This window comes from Nannospalax galili, unplaced genomic scaffold (assembly GCF_000622305.1).
Source record: "Nannospalax galili isolate Female #2095 unplaced genomic scaffold, S.galili_v1.0 scaffold33, whole genome shotgun sequence".
In the NCBI taxonomy this organism is placed as follows: domain Eukaryota; kingdom Metazoa; phylum Chordata; class Mammalia; order Rodentia; family Spalacidae; genus Nannospalax; species Nannospalax galili.
This window is the reverse complement of record NW_008335436.1, coordinates 4,388,570-4,414,942: the sequence shown is the minus strand read 5'-3', so window position 1 is coordinate 4,414,942 and position 26,373 is coordinate 4,388,570. Positions and strand designations below refer to the sequence as shown.

Below are 26,373 nucleotides of genomic sequence, written 5' to 3'. Positions count from 1 at the left end.
ATTATCTGAAGAATCAAAGAAAGCAGTCAAAAATAGCTAGAACAAGGAACTCTTATTTAGTTATCACTGAAAACTCATCTCATAAAGAGCCTTCCTGTTTCAAGGAAGCACACTCTGAATAAAAAGGTGTTTCCTTGGACCTTCCAGGAGTGAGAGCCATCTCCTTGATTCTCAAAGAAGAGATAAAAACAAAACAAAACAAAACAAAACAAAACAAACAAAAAAACAGCGAACAGAAGACCTAAAGCAAGGAATGCAGTCAGGAGATGGAATGGGCCCAGCTATGGAACAAAGCCATCAGCCTAGGAAACTGAGGGCCACAGCACAGCTGTATGAAGTGCCTTGACGTTCTTGATGCATAGACAATCATCTCAAGAAAAACATCTAATTCAGGGCCTCAGATTGCCCACAGGTTAGTAGCTGTAAAACACGAAGTAATGATAAATAGTAACCATATATTCCAGGATACCCATCCCTGTGAGATGGAGCTGCCAGAACAGCAAATAACAGGCTTAGAAAATGAAGGAATAGTGAATGAAATATTCAAAATATTGAATGAAAGTATAAAATGATTGAGCACGATTTTAAAGAGCTAAAAGTCAGAATCCTTAAAGTGAACAAGAAGAGATGACTGAAAATTATCAGATACTTCAAAAAACTTATAAGAAGCATTAAAATTCAAACCTCAAAATATAATGTTGCCATCTGTATACTTCTAGGACTATCCCACTTTCTACTCTGGTTTGTTAGCCAGAACCCACCCTATTGTGAAGCAATATCCTCAGAGATAAAAACCTTCCATCTTAGAGGGAAGCTCTATAATACAGGATGTTCTAAAGGGAGGTAGACAACACAATGGTCTAAAAGAAAGTAAATAACTCAGCAGTTTCAGGAAGTTCTTGAAATTGACCAGGTTCACTAGGCCCCTCCATCTTTAAGCATGTATGCATCCTAAGGACTAAGGGACATTTACAGAAAAGCAGAGCTGGCTAGAAGACCATCAAGAAAGCAGATGGGTCTGAAGTATCAGAGACCAGCCAAGCTGCCTGGAAAAGGCCCAGGTCAACTAAGCTACCTAGAGACACTCTAAGCTGTTGAGTTGTCTGCATGTTTTGCAGTGCACTCCAGGTGTTCTACTTTTGTTAGTTACAACTCATGCTGAGGTGGACTTTTGGCAATATAGCTGTCTTTGAGTAATTCCTACTCTTGTGAGTAACCCGAATAAAACGCATTGATTCACCAAATTGAATTTTGGTGGTATCCTCACTTTGGCCTGTCTTTGGTTCCCCATTCTCTATCTATGATGAGTAGACATTTGCTCACATCTCCCCAGGAATAGTGTCACACAACACGCCACCATCTCCACACTATCAGGATTAGCCTGCACTACACTACACTGGTCCAGCCCAGTCAGCCTGATCTCTGTCCATCCTGCAGCCATCTACGCATTCACAGTCCTAGCTGTGATTGCCCACCTCACACACTGAACCAGCCTGTAATCACCTCTTGTCACTCCAATAAAAAAGTCAGCATGAGAATCTGAAGCATTGAACAACTATCCATACCTGTTCTAAAATCAACCAAGTTAAAAACACAACAAAAACAAAAACAAACTTCTACTGAATAAAGGCAGGCAAGAGTTTTATATTAGGCACACAACCAACAAAAGAAGCCATATGCCCAGGTCACATCGCAGAAACACACACAATATGAAAATTCAAGATCATATATCCCAGCCAAATTCCAAAGGTCCTAAAGAAATGATCTGCAATGGAAACTACCCAGAGGAACCCCAAGACAGAAGTTAAAAAGAAAAATAATCAACATTACCAAATGATTCAAGGAGTTTAAGAACACACAAATACACACCACCACAAACTCACAGAGGAGAGTAATAAACTCCTGAGTGAAGTTCAAGAAAATACAGATCTATGACTTAATGAAATGACAAAGACAATTCAGGATTTGAAAAGTGAATTCACAAAAGAGATAGAAATATTGAAGAAAGTTCAAGCTGGGATGAGATGGAATTGAAAAACTCAATAAGCCAATTAGAGAAGCCAGGGGAAAGTCTTGACAGCAGAATGGATCGAATTGAAAACAGAGTATCAGGACATAAAGATTAAGTAGGGGAATCAGACCACTTAAGCAAAGAATATGAAAAAAGTTTTTCAAAACCAGGAAAAGAACAGGCAGGAGTTGTGGAACATGATGAAAAGACCACATCTATGAATTATAGGCACAGAGGAAGAATAATCCCAAGTTTGTGGAATAGACCAGATCTTCAACAGGATTATAAAAGAAAACATATGTAAATTAAGGACAGACATACCCCCATATAGCACAAGAAGCACACAGAATACCAAATGGACAAAAAGAAAAAGGAAACTTTCCACAACATATAATAAAAACACTAAATATACAAAACAAAGAGATGTTATTGAAAGCTACAAGAGAAAATCAGTGAGTTACATGTAAAGGAAAACCTTTCAAAATAACAACTGACTTTTCAATAGAAATTTAAAAGCCAGAAGAGTCTAGGGCAATGTATTCCAATTTCTAAATGACCACAGAAGCCAACCCAGACTACACAGAAAAACTATCTGCTATAGGTAAAGGAGAAAGAAAAACCTTGCAAGATATAAACAGGCTGAAAGAATTCACGCCCATCAAACCAGTCCTACAAAGAAGACTCGAAACAATACTGCATACTAAAGAAAGGAATAAGCATAGTCAAGGGGCTACAGAAAGAAAATAAATGAAACTATAATTATGGAAACACAAATAGGACTAAGAACACACAGAAAATAAAATGAGTGTAACCAATGCATATCTTTGAATAATAACTACAAACATCAATGGCCTCAATTCCTCAATCAAAAGACATAGGTTATTTGAATACTTAAGTACAAAATCCATCTTTTTGTTGCCTACAAGAAAGTCAAATCATCTGACCTTCAAGGAGAAGCACTGCATTAGAGCAAAAGGGTGAAAAAAAAAAATTCCAAGCCAATGGGACTTAGAAAAAAGTGGGCATTGTTATTATTTCTGACAAAATACTCTTCAAACTAAAATTAATTAGAAGGGACAAAGAAGGTCATTTCATTCGGATCAAGGAACAATCAGTCAGGAAGACATTGCAATCATGAACATATGTGCACCAAACTCTGGAGACCCAATTTCATTACTACTAGACTTCAAGACACAGATTAATACCAACTCAGTAATAGTTGGTGACTTCAACACCTCACTTTCTCCAAAATACAGGTCAACTGGACAAAGAATAAATAAACATCTGAATTAAATATCATACATCAAATGGACCTAGCAGACATCTACAAGATATTCTACCCAAAATACACTTTCTGCTCAACAGCCAATGGAAGTTCCTCTAAAATAGACCATATACTGGTACACAAAACAAATTCCACAAATACAAAAAACTGAAATAAATCCACTTATTCCATCTGACAACTATGCAATAATACTTAAAATCAATGGCAAAAGAAGCTATAGTAACTACACAGACTCATGGAAACTAAACAACATGCCCATGAATGATGAGTGTGTCAAAGATGAAACCAAGAAAGAAATGGAAGTATTCTCATAACTAAATGAAAATAATAATACAACACAACAAAGCCCCTGGGACATATTAAAAGCAGTCCTTAGAGGGAAATTTATATCTCTAAGCTCCTATGTTAAAAAATCAGAAGGAACATACATAAATGACTTAATGGTGCAACTCCAGAAATTGGAACAGCAAGAACAACAAACCAAAATTCAGTATATATAATATTCAGAAGAAATAATAAAAATCGGAGCAGAAAGCCATGAAATGGAAACAAAAAATACAAATAATCAACAAATGTAAGAGCTAGTTCTTTGGAAAGATAAATAAGATAGATTGACCCTTAGCCCAGCTAAGAAAAAAGAAAAAAAGAGCAAATCCAAAACAACAAAATCAGAAACAAAAGGGGAAACATCATAACAGACCAAGAAAGTCAGAACATTATAAGAGAATACTTTTAAAATCTATACTCTATGAAATTAAAAATCTTAAATTGATGGATTTCTAAATTCAATGGAATAACCAGAGTTAAACCAAGAAGAGATTAACAGCTTAAACAGACCCATAACAAATAAGTAGATCAAAATAGTAATACAAAACCTAACAACCAAAAAAAGTCCAGGTCCAGATAGATTCACAGTAGAATTTTACCAGATCTTCAAAGATCTATAACCAATACTGCATAAATTATTCAAAAAGATATAAACAGAAGGAGAACTCTTGTCTACTTTATTGCTGTGACCAATAACAACTTGGGGAGAAAAAGAGGGATTTTTTTGTTGTTGTTCGTACCTCCTAGGTCACATTTCATCCCTAAGGGAAGTCAGAGCAGGAACTCAGGGGAGGAACCTGGAGTCAGGAGCTGAATCACAGACAATGGTTGAACACTGCTTACTGGCTTGCTTCTCTGGCCTCTGTTAGGCCTGCTTTCTTATATAACATGGGATCTTCACCCACAGTGGGCTGGACTCTCCTACATCACTCAAAATCCAAGAAAATGTCCCACAGACATGGCCACAGTCCAATTCAATGGAGGAAATTTCTCAGCTGAGGCCCCTCCACTCAGGCGTGCCAAGTTGATAACTGAAGCTATCCAGACAATTGACCTCTTTTCAACTTGACACACAAACACATCACTACTAAAACATAATTTTTCCATTCCTTATTCCAAAGATCTCATGTTAGTATTAATATTACATTATATAGTACAACTTTAAAAGTCTCACAGTTTTAAAAATTCCAGTACTTTAAAAGTTCACTGTCTCTTTTAATCTTTTAAAGTCTGTTAATGATGAGCTCCTGTAAAATCCTAAATAAGTTAAATACTGTCTTATTTCAAGAGGGAAGAGCTGGGCACACGTAAGTAAAATAAAAGTCCAGTAATGTAGCCCAGTGTTAGATATTTCGAATTCACTCATGATCTGTGCTCCAGAGGCATCAGCAGCTCCACTTCTCTGGCTCTGCCATTCACAGCACACACAGCTTGTCTCCTAGGCTCAGGCTGCTTCCATACCTGCTGCTGCCCTTGGTGGTTATCCCATCGTCCTGGCATCTCCAATATACTGGTATCTCTACTGAAATTGAGGCTGCACCTTCACTCCTGGCTCTCCTGGCCTTTCAAGGTGCCAAGCCTCAGATTCTCTTCGTGACCCCTTCAATTCTGGGGATTTTCATTACAACTGAGGCTGTACTTTTACCAATGGCCTTTCCTGGCCTTTCAAGGTGCCAAGCCTCAGTTGTTCTCTATGACCCCATCACACCTTCAATACCAATACCTAAAAACTCTTACACATTTACCAAGTCCTGATTCCAACTTGAGATGGAGCCTCAGGTCATGTCTGGACCACAGCTTCTGTGTGCTGACCCTGAGGAAATACTTCCAAGATTTTACCTCAGTGATGCAGATCTCTTGTTAGTCACAGCTGATTTTTCAGCCCCAGCTAACCATCATCAATTGTCCCAGTGAAGCACAAAAGGTTTCACGTTCAAAAATTCTTAATTCAAAATATATCACACAAACAGCCCTAATAGAGTCTTTCTCCCCCTCTGAAGCTTCAGAAACCAGGCCTCTGTTGTCTACACCTCTTTCAGTATTAGTTTCTACAGACATCTCACTGAACTCCAAGCACTTTTCTAGTCCAAAGCTCTAAAACCTTCCTCAATCCTCTCAGAAATATATGAACAAGTCCATTACAGCAATATTCCACCATCTGGTACCAATTCTGTCCTGGTTTGGTTTTTGTTGCTGAGATAAAACACTAACCAAAATCAACTTGGATAGGAAAGGGTTTATTTTACCTTCACTTAATACTTCATCACTGAGTGGAGCTAGGGAAGGATCTAATGTTAGCCACTGAAGGCCAAACCATGGAGGAACACAGCTTACAGACTTGCTCTTCTGGCCCATGTTCAGCCTGCTTTCTTACTCTACCTAGGACCACCTTCCCGAGGATGGCACCACCCACAGTGGGCTGAGCCCTCCTACATCACTCAGCAATCAAGATAATGCCTCACAGATGTGCCCACAGGTCTGTCTAATAAGGAAATTCCCCAAATGTGGTTCTCTACACACACATACGTCAAGTCGACAACTGAAGAAACCTAGACCTACTTGCAAACTAGAAACTGTTAAACTAAGTGAAGTAACACAGACTCAGAAAAACAAGTAATGCATGTTCTCTCTCATCTGTGAATCTTAGCTTAAAATCCTTAGATGTAAGTATGCATCCTGATGTAACTACAGAAGCCAGGAAAATGAAAAGGAGCCATGGGGATAAAAGGGAAGAAGGAGTTCAAGAGGGGGGATAGTAGGAGACAAGTTATCAAGGGGGAAACGGAAAATTTAACTGGAGATGGAATAAGGAGAGCTATACAGTGAGAGAGAGCAGAGAGAAAATAACACTTAGGTAGTGTATAAAAACAAAGGGAATGGGGCTGGAGAGATGGCTCCGCAGCTAAAAGCACTGACTGACCTTGCAGAGCAACTGGGTTCGATTCCCAGCCACCCACATGGCGGCTACAAACCGTCCTTAACTCCAGTTCCAGGGCAATCCGAAGCTCTCTTCTGATTTCTGCGGCATTGCACGACACAGGTGCACTCACATACATGCAGGCAATATGCTCATACACATAAAATAAAAATTAAAAAATTAAAAAAAAACAGAGGGAAATGGATTAGTTCCAAAAACCTACTAAGGCTCAGTATGGTGGTGCACACCTTTAATCCCAGTACTTGTGAGGCAGAGGTAGATGAATCTCTGTGAGTTCAAGGTCAGCCTGGTCTACATAGCAAATTTCAGGCCAGCCAAGGCTATACAATGAGACCCTATCTAAAAAAAGCTCACTGAAAAATACACATACAATACATATGTATTCAGAAAGAGAGAATGAACATGTATATAGCTGAAGGCTATATAACAAAAAGCACAGTGCCAGTCAAAGGAAACCTCCCTTTTGATTGTCAGAGTAGTCCAAGAGACTCTCAAAATAACACAGGCTATTGCCACAGCCCTTGATTGCCTCCTGGAAACTGAAGGTAAGATCTGGATGCCTCCTCTCTGAAGGCTAGTTCCCATAGAATCAGATAATTCCATGCAAACTGCCAAGGAAGAAAACCAAGCTGTAAAGTCTATGAACCACAGCAATGATCAGCACAGCAAATAGTCTCTTCTAGTGGAATAGTGGCGTACTTATCTTGGGGATAGTCAACAGCTGTCTAATTGGGCTGAAAGCCCATTCATCGGGAGGGAACTTGTATGTGGTACTATAAACATAGCCAGATACATATGGCTGTAGTGGTCCTAGATCCTAAGAAAAACCTACTTTTGTCATGTTCCTAGGCCAGTGTAATTTCTTACTGTATTCTAAATATGTATCCTTATATTTACAGTGTACCTCTCACTGCTCATCAAAGAAATTTCATTTTGCAACAGATGGAGACTATAAGAAAAATCCACAACTATGCAAACTCAGAGAATAAGTGTCTGCGAGGTGCCCAGCACTAAGTGACACATCTACAATGGAACCTCCATACCTACGACTCAGAGGAGCTGGTAGAACAGTGGAAGAAAGAATTTTAATGCATCTCGTGACTCACCAGTAAAGCTTCCTCATGCAATAGATGGTGATTATCCCAGAAAACCACACCTGGCCAAAGTACAGAGAATAAGAAAGTACAGAGTGATTATCCCTGAACAGGACACCTATATCAAACCTCTGCTACCCAAGGCTCAGGGAACATTGTGGAAGAGGGAGAAGGAAAGACTGTTAAGAGCCAGAGGTGCTGGATGACCACAAGGAAGCAGAGTCTTTCAGACAGGAAGTTACTCACATGAATTTATAGCAAAGGTAACACCATGCAAAAGATTCATACAAGCTCAGAGCAGACAAAATTCCAGCATAGAAGTAGGGAAGTGGATAAGAAGCCCAACCTTAGCTGAGGAACCATTAGCCATCAATAACTACTGGGAGAGGAATAGATTGGTTTTCTCTAAGGACATGACACTAGAGATGTTAGCCAGGCTCCAGCAGATGGACATACACCAAAGGACATTTGGGGACACAGAGTTGGCTCGATAGGCCTTAACGTGTATGATAGTGTACCTCAAATCTAGCAGGGAGGCTATAAGAGAGATACAGATAGGTGAGAGGGTCTAAATATGATCAAAACATGTTGTATGAAATTCTCAAAATTTAAAAAAAAATTTGTAAAACCATCATCAGTTAATGTATAAGAAGTCAAGTAATATAAATCATCGATAAATATTTGAAAAAGAAATTCACCCCAATTTTCTCTCCATTATAGTTTTGGAAAAGAATGAACACATAGATGTTTTCCACATGAGAAGAACATAGAGAAAGAGAGACTTCTACACACCTCTGATGAATACCCAATTGGTAGGTTTCTACAATGAAATAGACAATATTTATGAAAATCTTTAAGACACACATGTCTATTAATCTGATATCATCAATTCTAGGAATTTACTTAAAATAAATTAATTTACAGGTTTAAAAGATATGTATGTACCACAGTTAATGAATGTAAAAAAGTATGAACAATGTCTTTTTAATCAATTAGAAATTGGATGATGGAATTGTAGCCAATTATACCATGAAATAGTATGCAACAGAAAGAAAAACAGAGATATAATTAGATGATAGATGATAGACAGATAGTCACATATGATGTTCTCAGTGATTTATTTAGAAAAAAGTAATGTAGAAAAATGTATTGTTTATGACACTGTGTATATTGAAATAATAAACACCATATTATATCTGTACAAACATACAGGATACATAACGGCATATTATAACAATATATTAAGTACAGAGAAACACTGTATGAGAAAATGAACATCAAGGGTTACTAGTTATTTCTTGAGACAGAAATGGCTTTGAAGGAGAAATGGGAAAGAAGATATTTTCCACTTTGCCCTCCATGCATCCTCATCAATTTTAATTTTTTAAAGGAGAGAATCCACTTGCTTGCACAATTTAAACAAAATGAAAATTGTTTGTGTGTAGATGAACAGATGGAACTTGGGGTGAGGGTGACTGGGTAAGATGCAGTGGCCAATACAAAACCCCAGCTGTGTTTCTCTTGCTAACCATAGTTCTATAGTATGGATGCCAAGCTCTGGGAAAAATAAGAACTTCAAACAAAGGATTAAGTTACAGATGCAATTCTGGTGGCCAAATCAGGATTAGTTTCTAGGAGAGAACAGTCCAGAACAAAGAAAAACTGAATCCAGCTCCCTGGGTAGAACGTTAGCACCCCAGCAGAGAACTCTTTCCCAGGCCTTGAAAATCCTTTGACTGCCCTGACAGTTTCTGCTTCAAATGAGTAGATGGCCAGCTCCCAGAATGGCCTCACCATCAGTCACTGATGGGTTAAGACAACAGCTCGAAGTCCAAAACAAAGTTCTACTGGGATATGATAATTTGCTATGATGCCAAATTCTAAATGAAAGAAATTATCCCTTAAAAAATAACAGTAGCACAATCCCTCTAAAAGAACTGAAGTCTCAGCTAATTTTGGGAGGGAATTATTTAGATCTGACGTTCTTTGCTCTATAAATCCTCCAATTTAGCAACTCATTGACCAAAGCATGATCCAATCAAAGTCTCTTTGAAAACAGGATGCTGATCCATTTTTCCCTAGAGCTGTAGTTTAACTGCAATCCTATAAAATATCCAAAAGAATCTTATGGCAATAAAGCAGAGATTCAGACTGGAACAGAAAGCACTGCTGTTTGCTGTAGACATAAGGGGTGAGATTATCATGCATTTATCAAAGTGGAATGGATTCTGACCAGCGTGAGGGACAGTATGACAAGTTTTATTATGGCATAATAACTTAGAAGCCTAAGTGAAAATTGAAGGACAAAAGTGCTTTTGAAAGAGGCAAGGTAGTCTTAACATCGATTACAGCACTATGTAATCAATTCTGATTCTAAAGACATGTTTTTCCACTTGCTTTTAAAGCTATAACACCTTTCTGGGAACTCTATAATGATAAAATATTTGATATTTGTTTCATTTTTGTGTTTGGTGAAGATCATTCCCTTAACTATAGTTTACTGAGGACCTTGCATACATGCATACACATATATACATATATGTCACAATTTAACAAAGATACAGTCCCTAAATTCATGAATACAGACATTATATTATCTCATATACTATCTTCAACATGTGTTTACAATATACATATAAGCTAGATACTGGGAAACACAAAATTTAAAGAAAGATAATATCTATACACAGTGAAGATTATAGTAAGTTCAATAATTGAAGTTAAAACCAAGTGCTAAAAGATTTCAAAATGTGAGACAACTAGATGCAGGAGGGCATCATAACAGCTTTCATTTGTTTTTTTTTTCTATTCACAGCAATCATCTTCACTTGGAGCTACCAACAAGTCAGCACTGAATAAATGTGATAACATGCTAAGGAATATGACAGACGATGAGAATACAAGTTAAAATGACACCCGTGTCTTAAGGAAGCAAACTAGTAAGGACGTATGTTCTAATAAAAAAGAATTGGAACACTCAGAAGGAAACTTCCTCATCTGCATGAGAAACTCTAAAACTCCCAGATTATAAACACTCCTCAGTCAGATTATGATAGAGGACAAGAAACTGAAGGCAGGAGAAAGAGCTCATTGCAATGCTATCAGACTGCACGATGGGAGTGGACAATACTGGATACAGTTCAGGAGTATGAAATGAATGAAAGAATGGAAAAAGTGAAATGGGTTTGCAGGTGTGTGGAGGGCTTTGTGTGTGTGAACAGTTAAGAACTTCAGAGCTGAGGGTTACATGCAGGCAAAGATGAGAGAATGGAGGGTTTTTTCCTTGCAAGCTACTTTGCTGGCCAAATAGAGAGTGGAGTGGAATCAAACCAGTCTGAGAATGTGGAGTCATGGTAGACACTCTTTGCAGTAGTTTTAAGGGAAGAAGATGAGATTTTTTTTTAATTAGAGAGATGGCAGCTGAGATGAAGGGGTGAGATGGTGAACTTCTTTTGATGGGAGAATCTACAAAATTGGCAGTCACTTCATTTTTTAAGGGGAAAGGAGATTCACATGAAGGTAACACAGTTTGAAGGAAAATTTGAAGCTGAATCTCTATCCAAGTTTTATACTTTGTCCTATAGTGTTCCCTCTAGCATGGAACAAAAATTCACCGAGTCTCACAGGCTGTGCCCAAAGAGCTTATTATCTCCTTTTCTCTTTGTAGCCAAGTATCTTGAAATCCAGCATATTTTAACTGGAATTTTTAGTCAGAAATTATGCAAAATGGACATTTTATACAGATACAGAAGACAAGCATTTTAGAGATTAAGAAATTTGCCTAAGTAGTATATATAGTCTGCTCAGAATTCAATTTAGACTACCTGATTCTAGTCATTTTTCCCACCATATTGAAAATATACTATTGAGAGCTGGGATGGTAGCTAAGTGGTACAATGTACAACGTATGCTCAATGTGAGGCTCTGAGGTAGATCCTCAACATCTCAAAATATGAACAAAATATCCTATTAGTATCGTCAAATGGGTGTAGACATAAATTTAATGGAAATTTTCTGTGTACTTGATATTCTTCAATTAGTGTATACTTACAATTTAATGAGTTTCTTTAATATTAAAGCAACTGTAGGCAATGAGCTGTGCCTGTTCACTATTTTACCAAAGCAACAATTCCTCATCCCCACATCCATTTTTTTCACATTGAACTAATGAGATCTTTGGGCATTCTTAAGGTGTGACATATGGAGTATCCAGTAAGAAGAATTAAATCCATCGAGTACGTGATTTGAACGAAAGTTTAATGGGAGACATTGTCCAGTTGCACAGGACCATTGGGAAGTAACCATCAACTCTTCGTCCATATATAGATTTCCCAAGACTTCATAGTTGGCCAGTATATGTTAACAATTGACACCATCTCTCAGAGAAATTCAGGGCCCACCATAGATTTTGTTAGGAAGTGGGGAGGCAGATAACAATAATAATAATAATAATAATAATAATAATAAATGCATAGTGTTACTTACTTTATCCCTAGAAAAGCTGAAAAGTTGCTTTCTTTCAGCAAAGAATTGGACTGCAGTGACACTGGCTGAGTGACCCCACAGGACACCAACTGGCTTAGAGACAAGGTAAGGATTCCAAAGGCAAACTTTGTTGTCGATGCCAGCTGTTGCTAATCAGAATTAAAAAGAAAAAAAAAAACAGTTATAATGGCAAGGGTAACCCTCAGTATTATCTTTTTGAAATAAATGTAGCCTATCTCTATGGGTTGATAAATAAATGCCTTCTGATGAAAAGTAATGCAACCCTGTCTTGAAGAAAATCTTTGTCATTTCCCAACTAGACTATGAGTTCAGTTGAATGAAGGAAATAGTGAGACACAAGCTGACAGTGGATCAGGGTATGTATATTCTAGATGGGAAAAATAGTCCATTTAGGGATCCTCTAGCAGCCTACCCCAAGAGGAGGGCACAATCTTTCTTCCTAGTCCCAAAGTTTCTTATCTCCAGGGCACAGTACAGAAGTTCAGATAGCGATAGAGCTGTTTCCAGAGCAAGAAAGAAGTAGTCACAATTCACAAATCATAAATGAAAGCATTAGGAACAAATTATTTTCATCACCATTTAAATAATCAAGCACATACAAGCAAACAAATATCACAAATATTTTTGCCCTAGTTTATTGATAGGATAAAGTACTTTTAATCATGACTTGTTTATATTCAGAGAACATTTTAAAAGCAAAATTTCAGAGCTGGAGAGATGGCTCAGCAGTTGAGAACACTGGCTGCTCTTGCAGAATACCCAAGTTCAAATCTAGCACCCACGTGTGGCTAATACCCATCTGTAACACCAGTTCCAAGGGATCTGATGCCCTTTCCTGTCCTCCATGGGCACTGCACAACATGGTTGTACTTATATACATGCAGGCATAACACACATACACATAAAATAAAAATAAATTCAAAAATTAAAAATAAAATAAGAAGTATAGAAGGATTAAGTAACTAATGAGCCAATGAATTACATGGGCAATACGTGAGTCGTTGCAAAATTAATTCATCAACCTTTCCACCTTTCTCTGATAAATCGATAGTTTTCTTGGAAGTTTGTATTGCATCTCTCTGGGCCTATATTTAAGGCATTGTATTATGAGCTATTATTGGGAATTTTAAGGGTTTATCCCCTTAACTAACAACAGCATTCTTTATGTGAATGACAGCTATTGAATGTGCGTTCATATGACCCATACCATTTGCCCTATAGGTTCTTGATAACTAGCCTATTAACTTTCAGTAATACATCTCATTTTCAGAATACTTGAGCTTACATATTTACATATCAAATTATCAGCTTTCAGAACATACAGGTATTTCATTTAAAAAGTTAACGCCTTAAAACATTTGTATTTCCTGTACCCTTCTTTTTTTTTTTTAATCCAAACAGTAATAATTCAACAAAGTAAAGCTAGGATAATCTGCAAATTTTGGAAGCTCATTATAATGGATTCTGAAAGATAATTGAAAAGGATTCTGCATTTTACACCTCTCCCTCTGTGTGTGTGTATGTGTGCATGCGTGCATGTGCGTGTGTGTGTGCATGTGTGTGTGTGTGTGTGTGTGTGTGTGTACGCATTTGCATGTGTTTGCCTGCGTGGCAGCAACAAAAGTGATGGATCTGTTGGGATGAAGCATTTGGTGGTGTTGGAAAGAGGGAAGACTAGCAGGTATGGCACAAACCGTCTTCTTTCTTTACATCATCCTCCACCTCTACCAATTCTAATAAAAAGACTCCATAAAGCATTGGGGTGCTTTCTCAAATTGTCACCCCAGTGTAATTCATACACACTACACATCATAATGCATCATTATCAAGCATTTTCAGGCAATAAAATGTGAGCTGCTTGTTGGTCTCTCTGGCAATAAGGCAGCAAGGAGGAGCAGCTCTCTGCATACCAATATGCATCCTGGACTATTTATGAGGCCCTCGTATTATCATGACTTATTTTACATACCAATTAAATTGAGCCGAGAGTGGTAATCAAAAGCGTGGATGCCCTGAGCAATGTTGAAAGATGTCATTTTAAGATGCTTTTTTGATTTCTCTCTCCAAGCCAGAACCATAGATCTTGTACTGCTGGTTGTGTTAGAAATGAAAGCATCTAAAGATGCATTGTAAGTAACTGAAAAAAAAATGGGAAAATCTTCTTTTATTGCTTTTTCATAAGATATTATGAAACAATATTAGCAAACAGAACTGTTTAAATATTCAGTGTTAAAATTGAATTCAGATTGTGATGATTCATCCACTTCTTTCCTCCCACCAATGAATTTACAGAAAGAGGTCACAACAAATACCCCATTCAGACTTTCCTCCCACTCTAGGGAAGCTTAATACTTTTTTTTTATGGAGCATATGACATTAAACAACACTAATCACTGTAATCACGGGGGATTCTGAAGACACAAACTGAGCAAAGTGATGAGATAATTTGTTCTTTCTCCTGAACCCAACGAACAAACTACCAACCATCTGCTGCTCCCCAAAGTTTCAGCTTATGCTCAAACAGTGGCTTCTTCAAATCCCGAACGTTTGAAAGTAGAATGAGCAGAATTCAGACCTGCCAAGATTCCCAAGCTCAGCTAAAAAGTCATATCAAGATATTTGTCCCTCTGTCAGATGTTGTGGAGCAAAATCCTAGTTTCCACACAAAGATAATGGGCTTTAGACCTTTGTCATGACAACTGTTTACTCCTGTGAGAATTTTCAAGCTCTCAAAGGTGAGAAACTGCTCTTTGACCAACTTCAAATCATGGCACCCTCCAGACAGATGGAGATCCTCTTTTGCATTTTGCTCAAATAATAATTTGTGCCTAAGGTTCAAAGATTTTCTACTTGACCCCAAGATCAAACTCCTGCCCCACACAAAGAAGCATATTGTCACTTTGTATTGCAGAAGGAGAGTTGCTTTAAGAGAAGAGCTGTTAAATTTTTTCTGCCAGTTGTTTGTTATATAGAATCAAGTGAGGCAGCCTTCAAGACAATTCTCAGTGGATCACAAGCCTTTCTGCACATCTAATGAAACTAAGCACAAGTTGCCCTTTACTCCAGATTATCTTTTCAAAGATATGTGCATAGCAAACAGCCTTGGAATGTAGAGATAGTGTCTCCCTTTGGAGCAAATGGCAGGCGTGTCTCCCATGCAGAATAACAAGTGCATCTTTTTCTGGAGCAGAAGGAGGGGTCAGTCCAATACACTATAAAAAGTTCAGATTCCCTAAATCTGGCTTTCTTCTCCCGCAATTTAAAACATACCTGTGCAGGCATGAATGTGCATTTGCAGACTTGTGGCGAGGGAAACAGAAACAAGTATATCAGTTCTTAAGCTGTTTGCCATCCTCTGAATCCCCCAGACCCTGGCATAGGAATCTATGGCCTCTGAACTGTAGGAGCCTTCTTTTTATTGATCTCTCCGAGTAAGCTCTATAACGTTGTACAGCATGAAATAATAAGCTTATTAGCTGACAGCTAATTGAAAAGAGTATGAAGGCCAGCAGGATAGCTCAGCAGGTCAAGGTGCCTGCCTCCAAGACTGACAACCCAAGTTCAATACCCTACAGGGTGGAAGGAGAGAAATGACTCTCACACACTGTCCTCTGACCTCCATACATGCATGGCCTGTGTCCCGCTTTGTTTCTTTGTTGCTGCAACAAAACACTCGGACCACTACCAACTTGGAGAGGAAAGGGTTTATTTAGCTTGCATCTCCCAAGTCACAGTTCATCAGGGAGCCCAAGGTAGGAACTCAGGGCAGGAACCTGGAGGCAGGAGCTGAAGTACAGGTCATGGAGGAACGCTGCTTATTGGCTTGCTCCCCTTGGCCCCTGCTCAATCTGCTTTCTTATGCAACACAGGCCCACCTGCCCATGGGTGGCACCACCCACAGTGGGCTGGGCCCTCCCACATCACTCATCAAGAAGATGCCCCTCAGACATGGCCACAGGCCAGTCCAGTAGAGGAAATTCCCCAATTGAGGCTCCCTCAACCCAGGTGTGTCAAGTTACCCAGCACAGCCTGTATCCTCACACAACCACAGACATTCACTCACACAGATACACACAAATTAATGAGCACATTTTTTTTGAAAGGAGTATAAAAGCTCAGAACCCTCACAGTTCTTAACAAGTGTTGTTATGTTTAAATGTTTATAGCTTCTCAAATTCGTATGCTGAATTCTGTCCTTCAAGGTAATAACAACATCGAGGAAGGGGGACTTTTGAGGGTGATTAGATGGTTATGACCTCAAGACTTGGATTAGTGCCTTCATAAAAGAGGTCGGAGGAAGTTTGTCCCTCCCACTATGTGAAGACATGGCTGGAAGGCACCATCAGTAATTCAAGAAGGGGCCCTTATCTACTGACAATTTAATCTTGAACTTTGCATCCTCGAGAACCATAAAAATGAATGAATGGTATCTACAAGCTTCTCAGCACATTTTCTTATATAAATATGTATATGTAAGTTTCAAAATAATTACTAAAGGCAAGGAAATTCTGAGAAGCAGAAGTACAAATCATTAAGTCCTTTTTCCTAACCTGTTCTATTGGGTTAATTGCTTCTAAAAGCAACTCGGATTTATGTATTCAAGAGCTTATATTGACATGAGAATAGCTTAATATATTTCATATCTGTCTCCCTAGAAAATAAATATCTCATATAACTAACTTATACTTAATGAGACTGGGAGTATTCAGTGTCACCTACAGAGAGCCTTTCTCAAAGGATGTCATTCAGTCTTCAGAATTACTGAGCTTTCACTGCGTGCCCGTTTTGTGACAGAGATATAGAAGAATTAGATGCACTCTGCACCTTGTTCACATCTCTCTGAGCTTGGGAGGGAAGTCATGTGCATCAAATAGAGAATATTTTAGCACATAGTAAATTGCTATACTGAATGAGTACAGAATTGAGGAGAAATGGGTTTCAGTGTTTTGAAGACATTTAATAAGCATTGATGAAAAGATACCGTTCTGTTGATGAGAAGCATGGTAAAACACCTCATTTGCACTGAAGGAACAAAAACTAAAATGAGGAAGGTATTATGTGTATTGCTAGATAAATATTATTAGTAAGAGAAACTTTAAGAATCACCCAAGAGTGATTCTGGGACTACAGAAATGACTCAGTGGTTAAGACAGGACACTGCTCTTACAGAGCAACTAAGTTGGATTCCCAACACTCAGGTTGGGTGATTCACAGCCACCAGTAACTTCAGCTCCAGGGGCTCTGATGCTCTCTTCTGATCTCCATGGGTAACTGCACCATGTCCACATATCCCTACATAAATACACATTCCCATACATAACTAAAAATAAGTAAACAAATAAAAGGAAAGAATCACCCACGAGAAGCTAGGCATGGCAGCACACACTTGTAACCTCATTGGTTGGGATCCTGAGATGAGAGAATGGCAAAAGATAAACTCAAAAATTCTGAACCCACAAAGATCCAACTTATTAATTTTACAGATGAAAAAAAAACTTTATCCACACAAATTCAGATATTGATGAAGTCAGCAAATGATTATTGGCATCCTAAGATTAAACCTGGGCTCAGCATACTGTTGCATAGCATGGAGTACTACAAACCCAAGCTCAGTACACTGAATTCTGGCAGAGCCTGACCATCAATTCAATACACAGAGCCCAAGTCTTTGACAATTAGAAAGACTTCTCAGGTTGTAACATGCACAGAAGCCATTGGGAGATTAGTGTAAAAATGCAGGTGTTCACAGTGCAAAGCTAGGATTGAACATCATTGATGTACTTCTTGGTGTTGCTTATTTGCCCTGAGGCCCACATGAAAGGAACAATGTGATAGAGAGCCTTCTATAGCTTACAGAGGTCACTTTGTGCTCTACAGGACTACTCAACTGTCCTTAAACATGGGAAACCAAATATTCATTTGGAATCTGATGAAACTGTGGGCTCCACCAGAAAGGTGTGCATACACATAAAATTTTGTATAAAATACCAGCATTTTAAGAACATCCCCACTACAATCCACAAATGATAGAGCTCAGGAAGTCAAGTGAGGCATCGCTGGGCACAAGGCAATTTTGGATTAGAGAAACAATTCTCGACTTGCTTTCTCATGTGGTTGCTTTTGTTCTGGGAACAGATTTTTTTCTATTTACCCCGAGACTATACTGGAATCCACTACGTGGCCCAGTCTGGTCCCCCATCTAAGTCTATCAAGTGCTTAGATTACAAGTATGAACCACCTTGTCCAGCTTCTTTTGAGGATTCTTAATGTTTCTTCTATTAATAAGGTATTTCTATTAATGCATGAATTAGGTTCTGCATTTTAATTTTTACTTCTTTAATGCAAATGAATTTTACTGGATTTTGATGTTGGGGCTCTCTTAAAGTCATAACAGAGTTTCTTCGTGAAAAAAAGAGAAGTCAGGATTCAAAAGAGACTTTCAGAAAGTAAGGGCAGACAGCCTCTGGGACACAGAATAACTCGCTCTGAAGTCTGTCATGGAACAGAGGAGGAATGCTACTGAACAAAATTGTCCGTGTCTCTAGTCTGTTTCATGGTTTGAATGAGAATGTCCCCCTTAGGCTCCACGTATTTGGATATTTTGTCCCCAGTTGGTGGTGCTGTTTTGGGAGGTCTTAGAAGGTGTGACCATGTGGAGGAAGCATGCCTCTGAGGACCACCTTTGAGTTTTTTAAGTGTTGTTGGATTTCCAGCCGCTCTGTTTCCTGTGCCTGCTTGAAGAGTGAGCTTTCTGCTCTGCCCACCTGCTGCCACCATGGTTCCCACCATGACAGACTCTCAATTCCTCTGAAACTGTACACTGTCAGGACTCGGGTTTGCTTTGCTTAGTGGGGGACCTACTGGCTTCGGGTCAGAGGGTCTGATCGGCGACAGAGTCATAAACTCTGGGACCTGTGTCTTCCCAACAGGACAGTTTATTTTAAAATTCAGATGGTTTTTATACATCCCAACAAAGAAACAGGACATACAGTATGTTAGTTGGCACCAGAAGTGTGCTTAAACTTTTACTCAAGATTATCAATGCCCATCTGGTAATTTATTGGCCACAATGTTTTCTTTCTTAGAGCTAAAACATGGAGAGCTTTTAGCTTTTAGCTCCAGAGTAAACCTTTAACCTGGCCTCAGCTCTTAGCCAAGGATAGCTGAGTTATTTGTTCAGGACAAGGAGATGAGTTAAGGGTTGTTGACCAAGACGCTTTACCGCAGAGCAGGGAGCCTGCACTTTTATGACCAGGCCGCTTCCTCCTGCCAGTCTAGCAGTGTTCTGCAAGACAGGGATTAACAGAGCCACTGTTTTCAGTGCCCCTCCCTTTAGCAGAGAATGCATCCTGGACCTATAAGTTTTAGGCTCACCTCACCCTAGGACCTAGCATCCTGGTTTCCTACAGTATACTAAATAAACTCTTTCTTCTATAAGTTTCTTTGGTCAGTGTTTTTAGTCACAGCAACAGAAAAGTAACTAATACAGTCTATTATTAATTTCCCTTGATCTATGGATTACTTTTATTATAACCATGAAGATTAACTGAATCCCTCCCATGTACCAGGCAGCATGCCTAGAGCTCCCAACCTATCATAAACTTCATTGGCTAAATTATCTGAAGTTTTCTAATGAGATAGACATTCCAAAAGTCAATTTTCCCAAAGTCTTGTGACTAATTACAGGTTCAGAGACCAAACCCTGTGAGCTTTAATTTTCTTTCACATTCTCCCTTCCACTAAGCACACTGCCATGTGTATTCAGGACCACATCTGAGATGCTTCCTGTCTCCAACTACGTTTCTGCCCACCATGCCCTCTCTACTAGAACAGATCCCCACTTCAGCTTCAGTTCTCCTGCTCCTGGTCTCTTCATGGTTCTGTTCTGTCCCCATGGGAACCTTAGGCCTGTATCTGCATGGTTGTCTCCTTCTTTTTCTCACATCCACTGGAGGGAGGGAGGGAAGGAGGGAGGGAGGGAGGGGGGAGATGGATGGATGGACGGATGAACAAACAGACAGGATATATAAATAGATGGTAGAGATACATAGGAGGGAGGGAGGAAGGAAGGAAGGAAGGAAGGGAGGGAGGGAGGGAGGGAGGGGAGAGGGGGGAGGATTGGAAAGGAGAGGGAAGGGAATGGGAGAGGGAGGGAAAGACTCACGAAGTAACCAGTTCCTATGAAGGTAAATGCACCAAGCTTCATTAGGAAACAATTTTGGTGACACTTCACCTGCAGCATTACTATAAAATTACTAGACATATCAAAAGTATAAGTTCTCATGATATGATGTCCTATTCAGAGACTGAATATATTTCTTTTTCTTTATGTATATTTAGTTTGTTGACAGAAAATATTATTATAGCATGACACTCAAAATTAATATTGCAATACCCAAAGTATAAACCTTTACATCAAATCTATGGAAATTCCATAATACAATCAAAACAAAATGTTTCCATCCAGAAAATCTTTGTCACACATTCCCCTGTGCTATCTAACTGTAGTTCTTGGCTTGGAAGCTGCATAAGACACACAGAGAAATGCCTTCTGCTCTGGTGTTCAAATTATTGCTCTGAGATTTGAAAGTGCAGCTTACCCAGGGTATTTATAGGTCTTCAGGGTTACATATTGGAGGATCAACAATTCACACCTTGTGTCTAAACCAAGATACAGCTTGTTTCTGATTAAATTCTGGAATGCCAGCACTCCTGAGGATGCATGTGTAAAAGGTGAGAGAAGAGCCATTTCTTCAAAATCAAATTATCTGATAAATAAAAATGTTGCCCTTGCTTCTTCAATTGAGGTAAGGAAATGATATGCCATGTTAGAAAACTCTCTAAAATATCAAGCTATGCAATGAGATAAGATGGAAAAATTATTTGTTTTTAATACTCCCAATGAGTTCAAGGATTAGAAGAGGTATTTATAAATTAATTTTATGCATCATTTTAAGATGAATAAAAGAGACCTTGACATACTGGTCCAGTAGGATGATAACTTCCAACACTTCCACTTTTTTGATACATAAGCATTTTAAAAAGCATTAAAGGGGCATTAAAGGGGCTGCCATGGATCTTTGCCCTTCATCACACTGTCAGAAGGACTCTGCATAGTAGCTATTAGCTAATATGGGAAAGAGGTTTGAAAATGAGAAATGATACCCAAAAATGAAGTAATGCTATTAAGTGCACTTAAATAACACAGAATTGGCCGGTCTCTACTGGAACAGACCCTGAACTGGGGTTGAAAACAGGGTCATTGCTAACTGGGATTTCTTTTCAGCTTCAATCTTCACTTTATGAATCATGCAACTAAGCGCAACACCATATTCTGAACTTTTTAGAATGTTTGCTGTTGAAGGGACTTTATTTTCAGTTTCATTTCATACATTGGAGTCCCATTCCCCAAGTCCTCCACAGGGCTGTCTGTGTTTACTTTGAGCCACAACCATGTCAAAAAGGAAAGATAAGGGATAATAGAGCAATTTCAGTTTTAAAAATCAAAATACGTTTAAAAAACAAAATCTAGACTGCTAAGTATATCTTAAATGAGAATGCAACTAATTTTAGTGATTTCCAGAATGCCAAGTAGAAGTAAGTACCTGCTTGATTCAAATGCACCCTATTCTTCCAAAGGCTGCAGGAAGCTTCAGGAGAAAGTCCTTCCTTCAAACCCAGACCACCAGCTCACAGCTGATTTCTACTGCTTTAACCACAGCGAGACACCTGGCAGGAAAGGCAGCTACTCATTCCATTCTCTACCTTACACAGGTCAGGGAAGAACTCTACCACTGAGCTACATCCCCAGCACTTGTTTTTTGTTTTGTTTTGTTTTTTGAGACAGGGTCTTGCTCTGTACCTTGGGATGAACTTGAAGTTTTTCTGTAGCTCAGGCTAGCCTCGAACTTAACAGGGTTCCTTTGGAAAACTGAATTTTCTAGGATTACAGGTGCACACCACCAGACCTGCTCATGTTCATCCTTTAACCACTATCCTCCCGGAGAGCAGCTTCTGAGGATATGCCCTATATAGAAGACAGTTATGAAAAAGGAAATTCTCTGAGAACCGGGGCATGTATATCTCACTGCTACTGTCCAAAGTCTCTACACTTATTTTGCAATCATTTTAAAATATAATTATTTTCTTATTAAACTATGACACAGAAGCACTCAGATAAGATGAAAACATTTTCTCCTTCAGTGTTTTAAATAAGTCTGAGCCTTATCTTAAAGCAACATGCTAACACATTTATGTCTGAAACTGAGTTTTTCCTTGACATTTCAATACAGCAGACATTTTATCCTTAGTTTTACTCAAATGTATTTCCCTACTTGCTCAAGTGTTTCTTTCTGCATTTGTATGCTCTCTCCTTACACTGAAAAGAAAAATGGCCAAATATATTTTTAAAGGATTTGGGAATATCAGTTCTGGGGTAAAGAATATGGATTAAAGCAGCCCTCGTTTGCTTCCTCCTGGCAGAGGGAGTCTTGGAAAGCGATGAGCACAGTCCGTGATCTACATTTGGTTCCACCTTCCATTTTCCTATCTTTGTATCATCCTACCCCTTCTCACACTAGAATAGCTGAGCTTCAAATAACAACAGAAAGTCATATTTAAATGCCTAATCTCAGCCTTTAATCCCAGCATTCATTCAGGAGGCAGAGGCAGGCAGATATGTGTAAGGCTGAGGCCACCCTGATCTGCATAGTGAGTTCCAGGCCAGCTGGGGCTACAGGGAGACACTGTCTCAAAACAGATGAAAAAATTTTAAAAAGCCTAACCTCTGTTGCTAAATCTCAGAACAGAACCTTTTTCACTGGTCGAGTGAAACAATTCACACAGGCAATTGAGTTCTAAACCTAGAAATTGCAAAAAGGGAAGATTTTTTATTATATTTGTTTGGGTGTCTGCATGTATGTGCATGTACACATGTGCTACAGCAGTGTATGTGTGTGTATACATTTACACATGCTACAGCAATGTGTGCACGTGTGTATGCATGTACTACGGTAGTGTGTGCATATGTGTATGTGTACATACTCTACAGCAAGCACCTTTACCCATGAGCCATCTCAGTGGCACGAAAGATCTTACAGACAGCTATTGTTTGTTATTAAAATTCAGTCTTTCAGTTATATGTGTACATATAACACTTATTTCGGAAGCAGGTACAAAGGTTCCCTTCCATTCATTTCCAGTACTTCAGTCCTTATTTTAGTGTTACAGAAATTTAACACATAATTTTTGGAGCTGTCACAATCAGCAGAAGATCAGAAAACACCAACATTTTTTCCCTCAATTAATAGCCTGCCGAAATCAAAGGATGGATAAAATGTGCCAAAGATATGATATAATTTACACTTATACTGAAGAAAAACTCTGAATGTACAGGATATGATTCGGGGGCACATATTAGAGAATTCATTTGAAACCCAAGAGGAGGGGAGGGAGGGAGGGAGGCAGAGGCAGAAAAATCATACATTCAAGGCCACCCAGAGCTACATAACAAAAGTGTCTCAAAAGAACAAAGGAAAGATTAAAATTTTAAAAAAGAAATTTAATGTATATAAAGTGACTTGTCTTATAAAAATATTTTAATGAAAAAATTTTAAATTTATGTGTATATAAAATAGAAAGCAATAAAAATTAGTGATTTAAAACATAAAACCAAATTTTCAATAAAATTAAAGACAGAAAAGAAAGAAAGGAAAAGATGAAAATTCTATTTTGAAGACAGCCAAACTAATGAACTTCCAGTAAGAACACAAACACAACAAAGGAGTAATTTTGAGAGAATTTAATTTTGAGAGAATTTATTTTTAATAAAATAATATTAAGCAAAATGTGACCGAGCAAGACAGGTTAGATCAGAATGGGGTTGAAGCTGATGGATTCTATGACAATTGTATTCCTTCTCTTGAGATTTCTGAAGTTCACAGTTCACCTGAATTAATTAAGTGAAACATAAATTTCAGAAAGAGAGAAGTGATTCCTGTCAGCATTCATGGGTTATAGAGCCAAGATCAAAACCTCCAGAGGATCAGTTTTTGGTTTCTAGACTTAAACATTCTGTGTGAACCATTTTCAGCAAAGAATATAAATGTAGATGTCAAATGTGAATGTTTCCCTTCCTTACTGTTCAAATTCAGTACCTTGCCTGACCCAGTCTCCATGGTGAAACTTGTGCTCTAACACGTGGCAGCATTTGTGACCTCCAGAGAGCAGCTCTGTCCAGTCAATGGTCATGGTGGCATCTTCATCATCACATGAACTAGCAGGCCGCTCAAAAAGGGAAATCAAGGCTGCTGTGAAAACAATTCCTTGAACCTTGAGACATTGAAAGAAAGCAAACATAGGCAGGGTAAGTGCTTTATAAGAGCTTGGATCCTTTTAAGTTTAAGAAAGAAGGCTTGGAGAGGTGGCTCAGGAGTTAGGAGCACTGGCTGATCTTCCAGAGGACCTGGGTTTGGTTCCCAGCACCCACAATGGCACATAACAACAGTCTAGCTCCAGGGATCTAACACCCTCTATGGACATTGCTCTCTGGACATTGCATCCACTTGGGCATTCACAAATACACATAAAATAAAAATAAAAAGATCCAAAGAACAGTTTTTTAAAAGATTAAGAAGGAAGCCGGGCGCGGTGGAACACGCCTTTAATCCCAGCACTTGGGAAGCAGAGGCAGGGGGATCTTTGTGAGTTCGAAGCCAACTTTGTCTACATAGTGAGCTCCAGGACAGCTGGGGCTACAGGGAGACCCTGTCTCAAAAAGACAAAAAAAAAAAAAAAGATTAAGAAGGAATGGACCAGGCATGTTGACCCAGACCTTTAATCCCAGCACTCCAGAGACAGAGGTAGTCAGATCTTTGTGCATTTGAGGCCATCCGGTTCTACATAGAAAGTTCTAGGCCAAACAGGACTACATAGTGAGAGCTTGCTAAATAAATAAATAGATAGATAGATAATGAACTAGGAAGGATTACTCCACTGTTATTATTTAAAGAATGCAAACAGTGATAGTAAAAAGAGCCACTACAACTGGCAAAACTGTTGCCAAGTACAATTTATCATTCAAAGATAGACTTGCTGTCAAAAAATAGTAAGAATGGAAACCTCTCAAGATCATGAAAGGAAACTGATTGTTCAAGACTTTTCAGTCTCTGACACACTCCAGTGTCATTGAGTAAGAAATTATTTTTCTCATGTGAGGTACAATTAGATAGGAAGAGAAAGGGCTGTATCCAATGTCAAAGGATCAATGTTGCCACCTGTTGTTAGGTGATACAGGAAATGAGCTGTCCCTACCTGGCTGACAGTGAGCATTCCAAAGCCTTATGAAGAAAAATCAGAACAATTAATGTGAAGGACTCATGGGAAATAAGCTCAAACATTTAATGTTAAATACTTATTAATATTGGGATCCAATGGATTAAGCATTTTATAATGTGAAGTTAGTAAGATTCTTTTCTATGAGAAAAAATGTGTAACTACACAAAGACCAGGAAAGTACAATGTAGTTTTGGGTTTTGTAAGTAAAAAGAGGAATTGTAGCGCTATCCATCTCTCCCATGTCCCCTGTGTATAGCCTTATAATCTACAGCGCAGAAGGACAGGCTCCTGGCACTTTAATTTCTTCTTTGAACTTCAGAAAGACGATTAAATCCATAGTGTTCAAGGCTATCCTTCCCTCACTTACCTTTCCAGTTATATCCCCAAATGAAAGAATCGATTCTTTGGCATCAAGAGGATCATACCAATAATCCATGCAGATTGGTGTTCCTTTTAGGCCTTGAAGTTTGTATTGACAAGGGAATTCTTCTTTGGACAGCAGATCATAGAAACAAATTTCTTTGCTTGTAAAAGCCACTGCTATCTAAAGTACCCAAGTAGAAAACCAAAGGATATTTATGATGAATTTAGTGAAATCAATATACAAAGCAGGCATGCAAATCTGATTTTCAAATCAGGCACTGAACGCCCTTTCTTTCTTATTTCACTGCTACACTCACCATCATCCTCCATTTCTAGGAATGTAGACATCTTATGACGATGTCAATCACATAAGAAAAAGGTACATAAAATGTGGAAGTGGTGGCTCATGCTATAATCTCAGCATTTAGGAGGTTAGATAAGGCAGGAGAATTGTCATGCATTAGAAGCCAGAGTAGAATATTTAGTGTCTTCCAGGCCAGTCTGTATGCACGCA

At 38.6% G+C, this 26,373-nt stretch overlaps 1 protein-coding gene across 1 annotated transcript in view; it reads right to left on the bottom strand.

Moving 5' to 3' along the window:
* The window catches only part of Wdr49 (WD repeat domain 49), a 178,656-nt gene that overhangs the window by 93,829 nt on the left and 58,454 nt on the right, over positions 1-26,373 (bottom strand). Inside the window, exons 5-8 of the mRNA XM_008830150.1 lie at positions 25,864-26,040; positions 24,317-24,491; positions 14,131-14,298; positions 12,141-12,289 (exon numbers count right to left, since the gene is read on the bottom strand). Coding sequence (XP_008828372.1) covers positions 12,141-12,289; positions 14,131-14,298; positions 24,317-24,491; positions 25,864-26,040 — 669 coding nt within the window. The remainder of the gene's footprint in view (positions 1-12,140; positions 12,290-14,130; positions 14,299-24,316; positions 24,492-25,863; positions 26,041-26,373) is intronic.